Source organism: Leiobunum rupestre, chromosome 4 (assembly GCF_980474605.1).
Source record: "Leiobunum rupestre chromosome 4, qqLeiRupe1.1.hap1, whole genome shotgun sequence".
NCBI lineage: Eukaryota > Metazoa > Arthropoda > Arachnida > Opiliones > Sclerosomatidae > Leiobunum > Leiobunum rupestre.
In genome coordinates, this window is record NC_143387.1 from 18,999,122 (window position 1) to 19,017,721 (window position 18,600).

Below are 18,600 nucleotides of genomic sequence, written 5' to 3' on the forward strand. Positions count from 1 at the left end.
ATTTGTCATTTGGGCCTAATGTATGTCACTCTCCTGTGTCTTACATTCATTCGAAAGTTGTTTATTTTCTGGCATTTACAACCACGGAAAAGCCACGTGATCTACCGTTTCTAACTTAACGTATATGGACTTAAATCAAACAATATGAAATGGTAAAATCGGGTGTACAAATTTTGGAAGTTTTTCAAAATCCTTCTTAGTTCAAAAGTCGTTCATGCTAGCCTAACATATTTGAATCTCACGTTCTTCTCAAGAGCGGTTTCAAAAAGTTATATCCCATACCCACCGAGGTCAAACGTGCTTACCGATAGCTCGTCTCTTTTTTCAATCTTTATTTAAAAAAGTGCTAAACTTCGATGTGATTACAGTTAAGGATGTCACGCGCTGAAGTCAATGGATTTCGCACGTATCATCAGAGCCCACTGATGAAAAAATACTAGGAAATGGACAGATTTATACCTCTCCGTGTCTGTGGGTTTGTCTCTCTGGGCTGCGCACGCGTACGCATTTTCGGGGCAAAGTGTAATCACTGCGTTCCCTCTTTTTGTCATTCGGTGTAGTATAATTTTTTTTCATGACAGGTGAGCGTTCTACCACAGAACCACGGAAACATGTTTCGCTTCACTGAAAATTAGAAACTCTTCCGAGGAAACGTATATTTTGGCTTGCCAACTTGTGATATTTCGCAGTCACGAAAAATGGCCAATAAGACGAACACAAACCATAATTGACAAAACGTTTATTCGAAATGTATCACTGACTTTGGAGCCTGATGAACCATTCGAAACTTTGAAATGTGTGAAATAGTTTCAAACTATGTTTTTAAACGACTAACATGTATCCTGGTTTTATAAGGACGGAAAGGAAAATATTTGATATTGTTTCAATAAGTCGTTTGAAATATAAAACATTTCAAATGACGGTTTTCGGTGGTATCAACTTAGTTTTTAAACGAAACCATTTTTTGCAGGTTTTTAATGTGCATTTTTCGATTAAGCATTTTTTACCAACTCCCGGTAAAAAATAAAGAAAATTAAAACCGTGAAATATGGTTTCGTTAATTAATGAAATTTCTATTAGGTGTATACACCCTGAAAATTTCAAAATTCTATGGTATACAGAGTGTTTCAAAAGGTTATAATGCAAATTTTTAGGGAGTTGTAGGGGGTGAGTTGAGAAGTGTGGCGGTTTTTTTTCCCATTTTCCTACCATGAGTTAGAGAGCCAGAGAGCTTCAAATTGTGGCCTACTAGCCCCTGGAAGTAGGTTGCAACGAGCACAAACCCAAGCCGCAGGAAAATGCGATTTCAGGGGTACGTGGGAATTGAGATAAACGACAAAAAAACAAATGAGTAAATAAGAAATGTGCAATGAGTTCAATTATACACAGAAGAATGAAGTAGGAAAATTTCCTTCAACTTTTACACAAAGGCGGCAGCGTCGAAGGAGGGAAACGCGTACATGTTGAAATACTCCCGAAGTTTACCGAATCTCTTCGGTAGCGGTTTGGATCCTTACCACCAAATCAATGTCAGAATCTACTGGCGTGGCGTATACCAGATCTTTCATCCATCCCCACCAGAAAAAGTCCAGCGGAGTTCGGTCGGGTGATCTTGAAAGCCAGGAGACTGGACCTCATCTCCCATGGAAATCGCGGTCTATCACGACTTTAAATACTGCTTAAGTTTACTTTTTTAAAGTGTTTACCTCGATTTTTTTACAGTCCTTTTTTACCTATCACACGAACCCAAACCTTAATGTTTGCATTTTACTTATGCTTGTAGGCTTCACTTTGAAGCTCTCTGACGCTCTTTTAACTCATCGTAGGGAAATGGGGAAAAAACAGGCATATATCTCAACACACCCCTACAACTCCTTAAAATTTTTGCATAACCTTTTGAAGGACGGACCCTGTATACTTTTTGGCCCGATGGAACATCCTGTATAACATCACCGACAAAAATTGTGACATTCTCAAAATACACAACATACCTGGCGATGGAGACCAACAGATGGATTTAGGAGGGAGGTGTACATGCAATGGATTAAGAACGAAATCTAAGCATTTCAATCCGATTATTTATAGAAATCAACGCACCCACTTGCATTAAGAATTTTCCATTATCTTTTAACAGTTAAATTAGAAAGATAGGCTAAGCTTTTCGTTGCTATTGGACAGGCGAGTTGAATGCTTAACTAATGGGGCTGAGGCTTACGCTATCCTTAGTATAATAGTTTCACCAACGAATTACAATAGCAATTACCTAAAAAATTGATTGTCACAATTAACAAAGTTCTTTCTGAAATTACAGAGATTTATAAGTTTAACATCTGAAAGAGAGAACGAGACATACAACAACCCATGGAAATAGTCAAGATGAGCGACTTTTTTAATAGCGAAGTGGTTCCTCGTGACGTCCTGCGAGGCAGTTGGTGTGTGTATGCCGATATTATGCGTTGCGGAAAAGATGACTCAAACTATGAAATTTCCAAGAGGCCATCTTTCAGCTCTCAAGAGAAGCAAAATGCCTTAATCGAAATGAATATTAACGCTATTTTAATTTTCACAAGTAAATGGTGGAACAGAAAGTAAAACCACTATCAATCTGGAGACGCCGAGAATAAAGAAGCTTAATACACCACAAGAGACGCAAACAGGGAAATGAAATAAAACTTGGTTTATATTGTATAAAAGACGTTTATAACATTGAAAGTACGTGTTAAAATATCCTTAAGCCAGATGAACAAAATTATTGATTTGTTGTTCGGCCAACCACCAATTAACGTTCACACCAAAACGTTACCGGGAATACAGCCATTAAAACCAAATTTCAATCGGCTCGTTTACGATCGAATTGACGGAATAAACAGAATTTTGGCCCTTAACATAAAAAGTATTATCCTCAGTGCATTCTTAATTCAATGAACATAACTGGAGTTATCCCCTGAATACCTGGGCCTAATTATGGACAAAAGACTGTGCTGGACCGCTAGCGCATAAAACCCTAATCCTAAGGGGCCAACTGGTTTTCGACGCCTAAATCACAATAGTTCAAATAGCGATGGTGTTGTTTTTACATTTTTTTAGTATAAAACTACTTTTTTATCCAGATATTGGACATGTACTTTAGGCCAACTTATTTCTCGCCTTGATAACTAGACGTTGCGTAGGGAAAGTGTTAACAAGTTTCACTGATAGCCTTCCACTATGGCTCTTCCCGTAAATTTATTTCTATCGAACAAATGGCGTTAAGAACTTTTGAATCTTCCATTTGAATTTTTTATCTAGTCGTTAGCAAGGTCAAAAGTACTTTGAACAATTGCAATACAGCTATGAAACAAAATCAAATCGTAAGACATTGGTTTCTGTTTATGACTGTCCTTGGTCTTCGTCACTGGTACCAAGCTGCGATTGTTTATTACTTTCTCACTGAATCATCAAAAGGGTTAATTCCGACTTTCATGATGCTAGAACGATGTCCGTTTCAAATAACCAAATAATCGTCCGCAGGAAACAGCTGAGACGACTTACCTTCGCAATTTGTCACAAGCTACGAAGAAAGGATATTCAGACCTTCAAGTGCAGCGCTCAATACTTCAAGATTTGCTTTGGATTACTTATCATTTAACCTATATCAATAAGTAACAGTTATTTAGTTATGAATGACACGAAAATGTTACGTAAAAATGTGAATAATAAAAATGATGTTTGGCTTGTACGATAACAATACGCTGTGCTTAAATATCATTAATATCGTAGACGGCTACTTTTATTTACGACAGAATAACTTTATATCGTGTAATTTATTGTTTTATGATTTCCACAATTGGAAAAATGCTGACGTTTAACCAATGAAACTCAAAAATGAAATAACGTCCTGGATTGTAAAAAATGTATCTTCAACGCGCTTTTGGTGGCAAATCATGAGCTGTACTAAATTAAATCTTTTACGAACAACGATTTTAAGTATTGAATGTTAATGTGGCAGTGTTTGTTTCATCGCATCGCCGAACGTTGAGGGGCTCTTTTTCTATCAGAGTGTTCGTTTACTTTCATTTACTGCTGATCTTTCGTTGCGTCAAAGAATTGTGAATACCAGATTTTTGTTAAATGTCTCATTAAGAAAGAGATGTTGCGTGAAATAAAACTGATTTTTTTCATGGCTTTTTAAGGTCCAAAGTTTTTTATTTTCATTTTACTTTAACCTTAACTTAATAAATTTCACTACATAAACAAATGCTGTAAGCTAATAGCAACAAACACAACACCCCACACAAGGAGAACGCAACCCGTCAAAAGTCGTGGATTTTCTTGTGTGCGTTTTTCATTGGCTAGACGCTTTAGCACCTGCAGCCGTCGGAAGGGGAAAATTTGGAAATTATCTTCCCCCCCGCCCGTTAAACGTTCATCGTAAAGGCTCGTGACGCTCGTCCAATGAAATTCGTATACAACCCTTCGTTAGCGTGTTTAACGGCTAGCTGCGTTCTCCTTGTGTTTGTTGCTCCTAGCTGTATGTTAGTGCCTATTTTTGACTAAATTATATAAAAAAGTATTACTGTGTATGCCACGAGAAGTGACTTCTTTCTTTTGCCAAATCCTGATGCAGGAAAACGATACGTCAAGACACCATTCAGAGTTAGAAATACGATACCTTATCATCTAAAAGGCTTAGACAACTACGAAAAATCACCTAATTTAGTTCAAAAATGTAATAGACGAGTTGCACGGGTTACGTCATCCTCACGGGCTTAACCAAAGTCATCTCAATTTTCGCGTAACTAAAAGGCACTTTTTGTAATCTAAATGGATGACTTTATAAACAAGTGACGAATAATTTAATTTCGTTTATAGTACGTCAATCAAGAATGTATTTATTATATTGAGTTGATTAAATGAAAGAATGATTTGGCTTCTGGAACGTTTATTTAACGATTTTATTACCATAGCCGTGTTAGTTTTGCCTATCAATAGCTGTAGTTCTTTTTTGTTACCCGTTTCAGACTAGATAAAATAAATATTACTTCCATTAAAGTCGCAAACATCAATTTGAGCCTCCTGAAAATCATATTACAAAAAAAAGTGTACCGGTAGATCTACGTAAAAATGGTTAGGCTAATCACACTGAAAGTTGGTTTTACCTGTAAGTCCCGCAGTTTTACTATAATTTTAAGTTGATTTTCACTGGGGTAAAAACGTCGAGCGTCGATACTAGAAAAGGCTGTTAGTCGTAACAGATATTTTAATGTCAAGGCTCACCGTCGTGGCGTTTTTACCCGAGTAAATTTCAGCCTTAAGTAAGAATTAAAGTATCACATAAAGAAGTGTGTGGAAGCTACAAGAAATTATCCGGTTTTCCAAAACTGTATAATTTATTAACAAAAACAAGTTGATGATGATGGTAATAATAATAATTTCCACTAAACCTCAATATTTTATTTCTTTATCTCACAAAAAATACTTAGAGGGCTTGGTTGCATGTAAAATTTGAGATCAGTTGTAAATTTCAGTGGTTTGAATTTAATTTATAGAGAGAAAGAATCAGTAAAAAGATTTAATAAAGTCTCTAAGGCTGTCATTCTTAAGGCTGCTAATCGTTTCGGTATCAATGATACGTAGTGTCTATGGATCGATTCTAGGTTGACTGGTCGGGTCGCGACAGCCTCCTTGCTTGGTGAATCACTGAGGGTCACCACTATCTGTGGCTGCCCCCAAGGTTGTGTTATCTTACCCCTGCTGTGGTGCCTGGTTGAAGACGAATTCTGAACAGGAACAGCGAATCTAACGATGATCGCGAAGCGAAGGGCACGCTGCTGGATATTGTCAACCACGTGGACGCAGTTGATGGGAACAAGTCGGCCGAACAGTACTCCAGGATCGGGAGGACGTTGGTTATCACTCCTAATGACTTCGTCCCAAAGGAACAGTGGGACAAGTGTCGGCGGATGAAACCTAGGGCCCTAGTGGCTTAAGCAATGACACGGTTGATGTAGGTGAAACACTCCTGGGTGTCTGTTAGGGTAACTCCGAGATATTTCTGAGAGAAGACTGGGCAGGTCAGCGCCTTGAAGGACATACTTCGCTGAGTGCACTGGCTGACCAGCTCTGCGAAAAGAGAGAACTGAGCACTTTGCAGAGTTTAGTGGCAGCAACCCCTGCTCGCTCCACTTGCCGAAGGTGTCGAGGTCGGATTGAAAAGCAACGTAGTCCTGTAGTGAGAAGATGGTCCTAAAGAGTGCTACGTCGTCCGCAAAGATGTAAAGTTGGGAGATGACGTTGTCTCCGATGTCGCTTATGAAGATGATGAAGAGGAGAGGCCACAGGAAGCACGTCTAGAAGGATTGCCAGTAGAGGGTATGAAGACGTAACCGGAAAGGAGTGATGCCGTGGCTCTCGAGAAAGGGCTCATGGGCCACCGGGGACGGCTCAGAGTGTAGCCTGGATACATAGATGCCTGCGCGGTGGAATATACTTGGATGGCGTTTGATTCGTCAGTCTCCTTGGACGTCGCCCCTTCCTCCGGGGGACTATTTGCCAATCGTGATCAGCAGCTTCTGAGGGGATGGTCAGGGCCGGACGATGACTGACGTCCCTCTGCACGGCAGGCAGACCAGGATCCAGAGAGGATGCTCTAACCCAACGGTTGGTAGGGGGTTTAGTGATCTCCACAAAGGACGGTGAACCTTGGCGTTTCTGGCAATAGAGCAGAGCGGTACCCCCGCGGGGGGTGGAAACGCTCGAAGTGCTGACCGCCGCTGTGGGCTACGGAAATAATATGGGATCCGCACTGCGTATATGCGGGTAAACTGAAACTTCATTGGTGCTCCGTAAGTCAATTGGGGAAATAGAACAAAGCATTGTGGACCTTGAATATCTGTCCCTTCTTAGTTGTAAGACAACGCAAAAATTACCTAGCCCATTTTAAATTAATGATTTGGCAATTAAAATTAATGGGAATTCACTTACAACCTTTCAAATGAGCTAGTTTAAAACGTCATGAAACCAGTGCACTGTTAGATTTTGGCCAATTATGGACGGTAATTAACAATTCCATATTTGGACCAACATTTTAGAATCCATTTTTGTACTTTTCGGTCATATTTGGTACAGATCACTAGCTCAAAATGGTTCAAAAATGGACTTGTTATCGCACATTTCAGCAACAATTATGACTATTTTGGACATATTAGAGTACTAAATTGGTCAATTTAAAAACCTTTTTTGGATTAATACTGGTCCCTATTTGAACAGATTTAACCCCCGTTTCGGTCCGATGCGAGTCCCGTGTCGGACCGCTTCGAGTCCCGTATCGGACCGATACGAGTCCCGTATCGGACCGATACGAGTCCCAATTTCACACCGATACGAGTCCCGTTTCGGACCGCTTCGAGTCCCGTTTCGGACCGATACGAGTCCCGTGTCGGACCGCTTCGAGTCCCGTTTCGGACCGATACGAGTCCCGTATCGGACCGCTTCGAGTCCCATTTCAGACCGATACGAGTCCCGTATCGGACCGCTTCGAGTCCCGTTTCGGACCGATACGAGTCCCGTATCGGACCGCTTCGAGTCCCGTTTCGGACCGATACGAGTCCCGTATCGGACCGCTTCGAATCCCATTTCAGACCGATACGAGTCCCGTTTCGGACCGCTTCGAATCCCATTTCAGACCGATACGAGTCCCGTATCGGACCGCTTCGAGTCCCGTATAGGACCGCTTCGAGTCCCGTATCGGACCGCTTCAAATCCCATTTCAGACCGATACGAGTCCCGTGTCGGACAATTGCTAGACCCTTTATGTACTGATTTTATCGCCTTTTTGGACAGATTTGCGTACAGCGTTGGACAGATTTTAGCGCATTTATGGGAAGATTCGAGAAACATTTTGGATATACTCAAGTCCCTTTTTGAATAAAATAGGGCACCCCCTTAGACTGATTACAGTCCACGTTTCGGGGTTTTCGAGACCAAAGAAGTGATTAATGGCAGACTAATTAGCCACTTTCACTTATTAAATAGTTTTCCACATTCTGATTAAGGTATGCAAATTTTATTCGACACAAATGAATTTAGTTATACATTAAACTTTTTTCGTAATTTGGTCTTAGAGGGACATTTGATTCACAAATTTAATTATGGGGGTAGATATTTTTTCTGGATTAATTTTAAATACAACTTTCTGAATATATTCTAAGGTTTTAGATAGTTTTTTAGGGAATTCCATTTGAAAAGCATAATATCCAGCAAAAACGGTTGCGACTCCATGTTCAATGCTGGAAACTTCGAATTTTACATTTTCAATTTCCACGTCAAGTAAAGTTGTTGTGAAATCAATATTCGCTAAACAGAGCGTTGGAGTTGCAGATTTGGGGATCTATATTTGGTAATATTAAAATAAATAATTACAAAAATGTTAGAACGATTACCACCAAATTTAATTAAATAATTGGTTAAGACGTAGGCAATCTTACCTCGGTCGTAAAGTACAAATCATTGGATTCCCCAACAGCACAGGGCAGCAAGAGAAGAGATGCTCTCATTTCCATATCTGCAATATTAAAATAATTAAATAAAATTATATTCATTAAATATTTATAGTTTATTGTAAAGTTAATTACGTTTAAAAGCATCATCAGAAGAAACATTTTTCTTTTGTTCGAGGATTGATATAATTTCTTTGGCGTTTTTTCTAGTCCTGACAGAATTTATCAATTTATTTGCGTTTGGCGCAAAGTGATGAACTATAACTTGTTCAGCGGAGGGTCTTATGTTTTGTAAAAGGTTTAACTCTTTAATAAGCTAAAAAGAAACATAGCATTAAATTTTATCGTACAATTCTTGGAGTTTTTCCAAAACCTTGTACCATATTTCTTTTCTTGAGAATCGGAAATATTTCTAAAACATCTTTTACATGTTTTGTGAATGCTAGACCTTGTCGATAAGTTGCCGTTCGCAACATTTTTTCCTCTACCAGACTTTCGTCAAAATTCGCTTTATCGAATACTTTTTTAAGAATTTGCAAGTGTGAATTTATGCTTTCAGGGTCCTCGGCCATTCCATTCATGAGCTATTTTTAAATTAATTTAAATAAATTTATATTTTCAAGCTAAATGATAATAGCTCATTTATCAGATATTTAATTTTTACCATTGAACTAAATCTTTTCTTCTTTAAATTATCCTTTAACAAGACTGTATTTTTTGAGGTTTGATCATTGGCAACGTCTTTCTGTAACTTTATCTTGGAATTTCGCTGACTATTTCTCATTTCTCCCACAACAGTGACATCCTTCTCTTGATTTGCAATTTTCTCTTGTTCATGTTTGATTTTCGTTCGTAGAGTATCCATCCATGATTTCTGAAATTTAGTTTCACTGAATACATACATTTTTTTTATAAATTGAAAACAAATATGAAATACTCACATGCCCCACGTTTCCTGGAATTTTTAGCCTATCTTCTAAAAATGGATGTTTCGTTATGAGGGCTTCACCAATTCTATTATACTCGGCACTACTTGGGTATCTGGAAATATTTTGTTTACAAATTTTTAGAAATAAATTACAGTAATTAGTTAATAAATGTTACGTTTTTATATATCTTGAAACGTCCTCGTATAATATTCGGATTATTATAGACCTGTTGGGTCTTAAGAATACCTCGGAACTCTTTTCGGATATTAGTTTATTTATATTCTCGGGAAATCTGGGAATTTGATATGGTTGTGGAAGACCAGATTGTTGTGAACTAGAGACAACTGATAAACTTTTAAGAGCACTTGTTGAATCACTAGTTGAAATTTTTTAAATTATACATTACTAATAAGCACAAAATCTATCTGTAAATAGAATAAAAATACCTTTTTTGAAATAGTGCATCTCTCATTTCATTAGACGGAAACGTCTTATCCATAACCTTTACAATTAATTTCAGTTTTGATTGATTTTTTGGTAAACCTTTACTGAAATCATGATCAACCCAATCATTACAGAACCCATTATCAAAAACTTGCACTATTTCAATTTTAGAAATGGAAAAATGTTTTTGAAGTTTCTTCAAAAATTCATCTTCGGAACTGTTTTCCGAGCAGGAAAATATTTTTTTTGATTGTTCGAAAGTGACGTGATAATCCATGTCGAAAACTATGAAACTACAAAAAATCAGTAAATGTGAAACGAAATTAACACACAAAGTAATTTATTTATAACATTTTAGTTATTACGGTATACAGCGCAATTTGGATTTAAGACATTACGAAATACATTATTTATCGCTAAAGATTCTATGGTTAAAAATTACTACGTTCTTTTTTTCGAGTTCATAACTTTGCATAGGAAAACTATCAATTTCTTCTCCCGGTTTTATAAAATGCCATTCATTTAGCTCTTTAATTTCGTAACAATTGAAATGATTTTTAAACTTAATACAGCGTGTAATTTGACCACAAACAAACCATTGATTATTAATCTCGCAAATAAAATACACTTTCATTAACAACGGAACTCCGTTATTCGATATATAAATGCAAAAAAGGTAGTTTATTTTATATGTCACATATTATTTTCGAATAACCGAAGCAAACTGAGAAACCACAGGGTCTTTTTCAGATTTTAGATATTTTCGTAATGATTCTTTAAACAAAATGGGTAATTTTGAATAACTTAATTTTATTGACTTAAAGTAGTCAACCCTTTCAATGCCTTGGCCACCACTAATTTCCCAACACTGAAGCATCTGATGGCGTTTCGAAAGAGTTGTGCCAATGCTTATAAAATTGCGACAAGCACTGGCAATATTTTTGAAATATTGATGTTTCGCTTCAAAGCGCATACACCAAAGCCGTACAAGAGGTCCAAAATAAGAAATCAGTCTGGCATAGTGAGTTAGGTAGTGTAACTTTGGCGTAAATTTTGAATTGGGTAGCTCTTTAAGCAAATGATTTAAGTCAATGATAATTTCATACAAATAAGGTAACCATGATTTGTCAATGATAGGAGCTATTATTATATCTTTTATCTCTACTAAAATTAATATCAGTTGCCAGTGTTTGTCATTAGGTGACATAATCGAGGCAAATAACAGCGGAAAAAAATGTAGGAGACAGCTTTTTTGAGCTGCAGTACCTACTAAGTTGCAGCCTTTGCCAGTCAGAGTTGCTTTAGTTATTGGCACACTTTTGTCTTTTCGGTGTAAGTCACCGTAGGGAAAGTATTGAATGGTAGAATTTATATGATCTAGGGAACATATTCCATTATCTATCATATATTTAATAGTAAATTTTAATATTTTGGGTACAACTCCTTCAAAAAAATCATGCATGATGTCGGGTGGAAGGCTTTCCGTTACTTTAAAGTGAGGCAAAACGGCGAAAGCCGATGGGCCATTCACTCCATATATTTTAGAATTTTCAGGGTTTTCTCTAACTGCAGCTAAATGATATTCGTGTAGGTCTTGCGTTCTTGGTGTCATTTCATTTTCATCGAATCGTTCGGATATGTGACCTTTTATTATCATACAAAATCGGCAAATTCTCCCGGATGAAAAACACTGGGAGAAGCCACCAACTCCATGACTTGATAGATTGTCCCCAGATATGGCTGCTAGGGCCCCCTTCACTGTAATATTTCCAATTTGAAAACCCTCATTCTGAAGAACCATTAGGTCTTCTAGCAAAGGATTGAAACATTTTTCATATCCGTATTTCTTAAGAAAGGTATACTTAATAACCAAAGCCAAATTAATAGAGCTAAGCTTGCTTCTGAATTAAGGGTGAATATTTCCCACTGTAAAATATACTAGGGTAACCTTATGTAAACCTCTCTTGGCCCCTAAAGGATTATTTAACTCAACTTCGTCGAGATAGAAATGAAGTCTCAGAGCTAACGGATCAGAACCAAAAATTGGGTGGTTCTTACAAATTGAGCCATCGTTAAAATCAGCGAAACATTTTTCATTTGATTTTTTTAAATTGTTGTTTTCTTCCCATACATCATTACATGATAAAAGGTTCTGAAGAACTTTAATTATTGGCACGTAGCTCATAGTTTCCTTAAACACCTTTTTGTTCACATTTCTTGTTCCGAGAATATAATCAACAGGTTCAACTAAGTTTAAATTGTCAATACAATATTTTTTAAGACCGTTTTCTGTTTTCATAATATCTGTTAGGTTTCTAGTAATATTTCGAGTTTCGTAATCATTTTCATTATTGTCCACCCCTCTAATCTGTTTAACTACAACTTCTATACAACCTTCCAAACGTTTAGAGATACTTATAGAAATTTTGGTAGCGACGATGCTAGGAAGTTTAAATATTTCACGAATTCCTAATGCAGTTATTGTTGCGCGTTTTTCGAGGTTAACAATGTCTTGATCTTTTTTATCAATTGTATAAATATTTATTTTGTCCAGAACTTCATCTTCGTTTACATTTTCTGAGATAAAGTCGTCTGTTTCATTAACTGTTTCGCAGATTACGTTTCTAGGAATTCCTTTGTGCATGTGATGCCGATAAACGTGAGTTCTGAGTGATTCGAACTTACTAAACGTTTTATCGCATATATTAAATGCACATTTAAATTTTCGACCACGTTCGTCAAAATGTAACGTTCTTAAATGACTAATCCACGAGAGTGGCGTATATCTTTTCAGGCCACACAAACAACAAATGTAAACTTCCATGGCGTCTTAATGCTTTTCAATATCACAAATACTCAAGTCCTATTTAATCTTTATTAATATTTGAAATTGTATTATTTTAATTGGTTTCCCATATTAATTTTAAATACTAATATACTTTTATACTGTACTTATAGTTTTTATTTTTTAATCTAATATCCAAATACACTTTCGGTAGAAAAAAGGGTTAAAATATTTATATTGTTATAATTGACCATTTAGGTTACCATAGAGCACTCTAGCGGTCAACGTAAGAAGCTCACCTAACTACTGAATTTTTGTCTGCTAAGGTCGTCTACTCACAGTCTAGTAGATGCTTAAAAGGTTTAAGCCTCTGCTAGACTATGAGTAGATGCCCTTAGCAGACGAAATCCAGTAGTTAGAGACAGAGCAAGAGCTGGCGGAAATTTTGTCCGTTCGCGGTGCAAGGGGATGCTAGAGAATTATTTATTTTGTCGCTAGCTCGCTCCGCTCAGGTCAGGTTTTGGTCAAAAATACCCGCTGGGGTTTGTCACGCCATAGTACTTGAATTGGAGATATGACAGATTTGAATTTTGCATCGTGTTTGTGTAAGATGCAAGAGAAATGAGAGTTTGTTAGACAGATTTACATTCCAGTGGGAATATGGGATCTGAGCAAGGACTACTACAAAAATCCCCAGCCCCCAAAAAAGGGGTTTTCACCGACGAGAACAGGTTCCCAGAAGTAAGGCAGTCTTAGAGCCGGTATAATTGAGAAAGGGGGCAACGTAAAAACGGGTGTGACAGAGCCGGTATTTCAGAAATATCGATGTGTACGCCGCACAAGTCTCCCAATATTGAAGAGTTTTTGCGGGAAATCTCTAATCACGTGTTCGTGCGCCATATTTTCAGAGCTGAACATTCTATAGTCCAGTGCAGCGTGGGAAATAAGGCGGTAGCCGGACCAGTTTATTTATTAAATCGGAGAGGGTTAGTGGTCCACTTGACCACTTAATTTATAAGAGGTGTACATGAAATGTCATATGCATTTCTTGTATAATCATACTCAATAAAATGCTAATAAGTTATAAACGATATTAACGTTTCATTTAGCTAGTTTGTACACTCCGATTCGATTACACCCTAATAAAAACGGTTAACATTGAAAACACGCTATTCTAATGTAGTAGACGACGTGCACTGTTTATGGTCCATTTTATATATTTTACGCCAGGCGGTCACTGGTCATATGACCACTTTCAAACAAATCCTTATTTTCCACCCTGGTCCAGCGTTTTATTTTTTGTCTGTAACTCTTGGAAAATATGGCGGTTCTATAACGCCGCCGGATTCCCTTTTCGGCGTTGTAGTCGTATCACGATTTAAATAATCTACGCAGGTAATGCCGACACTACGATTGTCCTGCCCCGAGTAAGCGTTATCTGGTCCTGCCCCCCCCCCTAATGTTTTGACTCACACTGTCTTAAGCTTGCGGGCGGCCCAGGGTACTTTTGACCCGCTCCCCCCCTCCCCCCTCCCCCATCGCCGACCCTGTACACAGGCTCGCGAGCTTGCGAAATGAGAGGGTCCACTTACTATCTATTCCCGCGTTTAGCAACTTAATATCAAGCTATCAATACTATATATAAAATACAGAGGACGCATAGATAGCTTAGTGTGAAACATGGCTGGCAGGCAGTATAAAATAAGGGGACCTAGTCGATAGCATGTACAAAGGTACAGGCAGCTCCAGCCTATTTAGTTTCTCAATTATAAACTGTGCATGGTTTAAGGGTTTACCGTAAAATGGTCTACCACTAAGTTAATTTTAGGTTTAAACTAACATAATTATAAATGAAAAATGTATGGGCGACCATACCGTTTTCCTTTTTCGCTACGACTTAGCCTTAGCCAAGAAACGTAAACAACTAACTTTAAGTTAGTTGTTTATTTTTTATGCTAAGGCTTAGTCGTACATTCTGTAAGAGTTGGGAGGAAAAACACGAAGAAGGTCGGTAACGACACGCGAACAATGATGCACACGGTAGTCAGAATACTGAAGAAGTATCCATGGAATATTTATTAGCCAAATTTATTTATTGTTAGAAAACACGGTATAGTTAATTTTTAATAAAACTTATAGGTCTATAACCAAAACCAATGCTGTATACTGTAAAACCTTTTTAACACACAATGTACCAATCTAATAATAGTCCATTAAATATTATTAGTAAAGCTATAGCTTAGAACTTGGTCGATAAATTATATAATAAGGTATCAAATTTAAAAACTGATGTTTCGAAAACCGATACTCATTAAAAGCATTTTGATAAGGGTTATTTTAGCCAAGAGCCTAAAACGTAGCCTTTGATAAATTGTGCGAACAATTCGTAAATTCTTAGAAATATAAGTTAGTTTCTTACCTAAGGTTTTCTTTTAATAGCACATCACAATGATTAGATAGATATACCTTTCCGAAAATATTGATTTATTACGATTTTAATTAATCTGTACACGCGGACCAAAAAAATGGCGGGCTTTATCGTGAATTAATGTCAGACAGTGACTCGTTCCCTTTTTGGAAGAAAGCAGGGATGCCAGGGTTTTTTTTTAATTAAGGAAGGAAGATACAAGGGCTGAGTGGATCTGAGAAGACCGCGAGCCCGGCGAAGATTTTGAGGCGTGAGCGGGACGGGGGGGGGGATAAATGCGGTCCGCCCGTCCACCGGAGTAATCAGGGCGAGATATGTGTAACGGCCACGCCAACGGGGGGATACGTGGGGACAGGGGTGGGGACACCCGTGGCGGAAGTATGACGACCACCCGTTGGGGGATTGGTGGTCATCCTCACACGGCCATCCACAAACTCTGCCTCCCAGACGCTTGGGATTACAGGAGTATGCCACTACTCCCGGCTAGGGATGCCAGGTTATTGGCCGAAAATCAGCCAAAGTAAATTTCAATAAGCCCAAACACCACCAATCTTTATTCTTGAAAAGCAGCCCAAAAACAGCCAAGAAAACTAACCGCGAAATTTTTAAATGGTTTTAAAAATCGGTAAGCTCAGGGCCGTAGCTAGAGAAAATTGCGCCAGGGGCGAGCTGCAATTTTGGCGCCCCCTAATATAATAATATGGGCCAATTTTGGTGCCCCTATACCATATTGCACGCACGGCGCTGGGTAGGCTCCTTAGAAATGGTTCTGCGGTAGAACGCAAGCCTGCTAAGGAGAAGGTCGTATCCTGGGATTGCGAGTTCTATTTTATTCAATAAACAAGTGTACTTACTTAAGAAGTTAATTAAATTGTAAAGCAAATACTATTATTCTTAAAAAAACATAAATGTAAGACTATATAAGCTGAGTTTCTAATTTTCAGCGAAATTTATTGTGTATCGGTGGTGCTGTGGTAGATCGCTAGCCTGTTACGTTAAAGGTCCTTGGTTCGAATACAGAAATGCGAATTCAATTTTTTCCATAGACTAGTATAATTACTTAAGCAGTAAATTAAATTGAACACGAAATCCCGTGAGGATCTCGACGCCACTTTCGACTAGCCAAAGGTCGTGGGTGATTAAAAAGGGGAAGGTAAAAAAATTCCATATCAACTCGTTTATGCATCTCCCTCGTTATTTATCCCCCTCCCTGCTCGCATGTCCAGAATCGAACTGGTATCTTCCCAAAAATAGATTAATGTTAAACATCACACATTTTTGGCTTCCGAGGGCCAAAATCGATACAAAAATTATTATTGTTCCAAATATGGACTACTTAGGAGAGATAAGGGATGTCCTTCTGGTGATTGAGAATTTCATTCTCAATCACCAGAAGGACACAAAGCTGTAGCTTGGCTCCCGCCGTTCACCCGCGCCTCTCCCGTTCCTCCCGTCGTTCACCCGCGCCTTTCCTCCTTTAATCACCAGAATTTCTAATCACCAGATTCTCCCGTTCACGGGTTACTTTCCCCCAACCCCCATTCACTGGATACTTTATCTCTCGTTCACCAGCTCCTTTCCCCCATTGCTTTCACCCCTTCTAATCACCAGTTGCTTTCCCCCATCCCCATTCTCCAGAATTTGTTTTCCTCGTGCAGATATCTGGAGATTAGATTTCTATCCGTTTGCTTATCACTTCTGAACCCCTTAATTTCTAATCTCTAGGCAATAAAAACAAGAAATATACATTTCCAATTTTATTTTACTTTTAATTACATGATTGCGTAAAACAGGTTCTAATATTAGACCGACAATATAAATAACGCGTTTAAATCGCATTTTATCAATATAAAAAAAATTAACTCGATCTTCGTAAGGAATATGTACAATTTCATTTAATGGGCTGAAACGAACTACCTTCTGCAAGTGCGGTTTGTATAAATAATTTTATTAAAAGTTCTACCTCACCACGTCTGACCGGAATAGATATGAAATCGTCATCCTCCAGTGCCGCTGCCCTTGGTGGTGCCGGGATCTCCCATTCTTGCGAAAGGTACTTTTTTCCGATGGTGAATTATCCCTCGACGGACAGTGTGGAAAGAATCTAGCATGTTCCCATTCTGGTACGTCTCCTGATTCCCATCCTTCTAATACGCCGTGGCACTTGTAACATCGTACTTCATCGCCCCGCTGAATATAGTAGAATCCAGCCTTCGCTAGTTGTTCCTTAGTAACGTGCGGATTTCTCCAGTGACGAAAAGTTTCAAGTCAATACGCTTCGATGTCCATACTGTAAACTGATAGTTTCTATAAGCTATTGTCAACATTCTTAAGCCTAATTGGTTAAGCCTAAATTTCAATAAATGTTTTTCTATTTATTTTGGTTAGACTCTATGACTATTTGACTAGAATCTAAGTCTATTTACTTCAATTTAAACAAGGCCTAATTTCCCTCTACAGTAAAATAATAAAGTCACTTACTTTTACGGAAATCCTGAAGCCTTTGCCTGTAAATAGAGTCGAGAAGGCGGGGAACGGAGCGCGAAAATCTACGTGTCTCTTCTCGATGAGGTCCAGGAACTAAAAGAACGTTGAGTCGTATATCTAGAGATCAAATAACACTCGAAACTTCAAGTAAATCCTGATTTCTCATTGGCTGAAACCAATTGACGTCACGGGAGATTGTAAAATGTAACCAAAAATAGAGGTTACTGCTCATCGGTTAGCGATAAAAAATTCGTCACGTGTTAAATTAGGCAAATTAGAATAGCTAAAAATACATTGCGCTTACTTCGCACTAATTTACTTCTGATACAACTTTGATAAAAATTAATCCTGTTTCGGGGAACCCACAGGAGGAAATCTTAGAGACTATTAACTCGATAGAATACACTATTTTAGCAATTGCAATTGCAATTGCATATAATCCTTGTTATTGTAATGTTTGATATATACTGAAATGATTATTGTTGGATAGGAAAATAAAAGAATCGTGATAAATGTTAATTTTTTTATTATAAAATAAATGGGACGATGAGTAGTATCCTACTGGAATGTATATCGCCCTCATCGTCCCAATATAATTGATGTTCCCAGACCTGAAGAAGCATCCTGGGCTCTCCAACCTCATGGCTAACAGAACAATACATAAAATTTTAACTTTAGTACAGTATAAATAATTCGTGAAATTTAATTTATTACCTTATTCTAATCTCAAATTTAATAGATTCATTGCTCGCACTTTGAATTACTATCCCCTTAATTTCTTCAATTCTACATGAAGAAAATTAAAATCTAAAATTTTTGTTCTAAAAGTTATTTAAATCTTAAAATAATATTTACCTCATTTTTGATTTCGATTTAGTTTTGCTCCAAGCAAAGAAAAAGGTTGGAATAATTTGTTCTAATTGATTTACTCCCTTTTTATACCATTTTCCATCCCCACCAATTCCTAGCCCCTATATCCTATCTCCTTCTTTTCCGTGATGAAATCTAAGTTAGTGATTGAGTGTGGAATCTATTCAGTGTGTAAATAAG

General features: G+C 37.7%; 1 protein-coding gene across 1 annotated transcript; it reads right to left on the minus strand.

The window, feature by feature from the left end:
* Positions 1 to 8,088: 8,088 nt before the first annotated feature.
* Positions 8,089 to 10,157, minus strand: LOC149946558 (sterile alpha motif domain-containing protein 3-like). The gene is made up of 8 exons (XM_090172470.1): positions 10,137 to 10,157; positions 9,582 to 9,652; positions 9,419 to 9,518; positions 9,142 to 9,351; positions 8,858 to 9,061; positions 8,613 to 8,793; positions 8,466 to 8,542; positions 8,089 to 8,368 (listed from the first exon to the last, which is right to left on the minus strand). The coding sequence occupies exons 4-8, from the start codon at positions 9,340 to 9,342 to the stop codon at positions 8,099 to 8,101; spliced, it is 933 nt and encodes a 310-aa protein (XP_090028596.1). The 5' UTR covers positions 9,343 to 9,351; positions 9,419 to 9,518; positions 9,582 to 9,652; positions 10,137 to 10,157; the 3' UTR covers positions 8,089 to 8,098.
* Between the last annotated feature and the right edge of the window lie 8,443 nt (positions 10,158 to 18,600).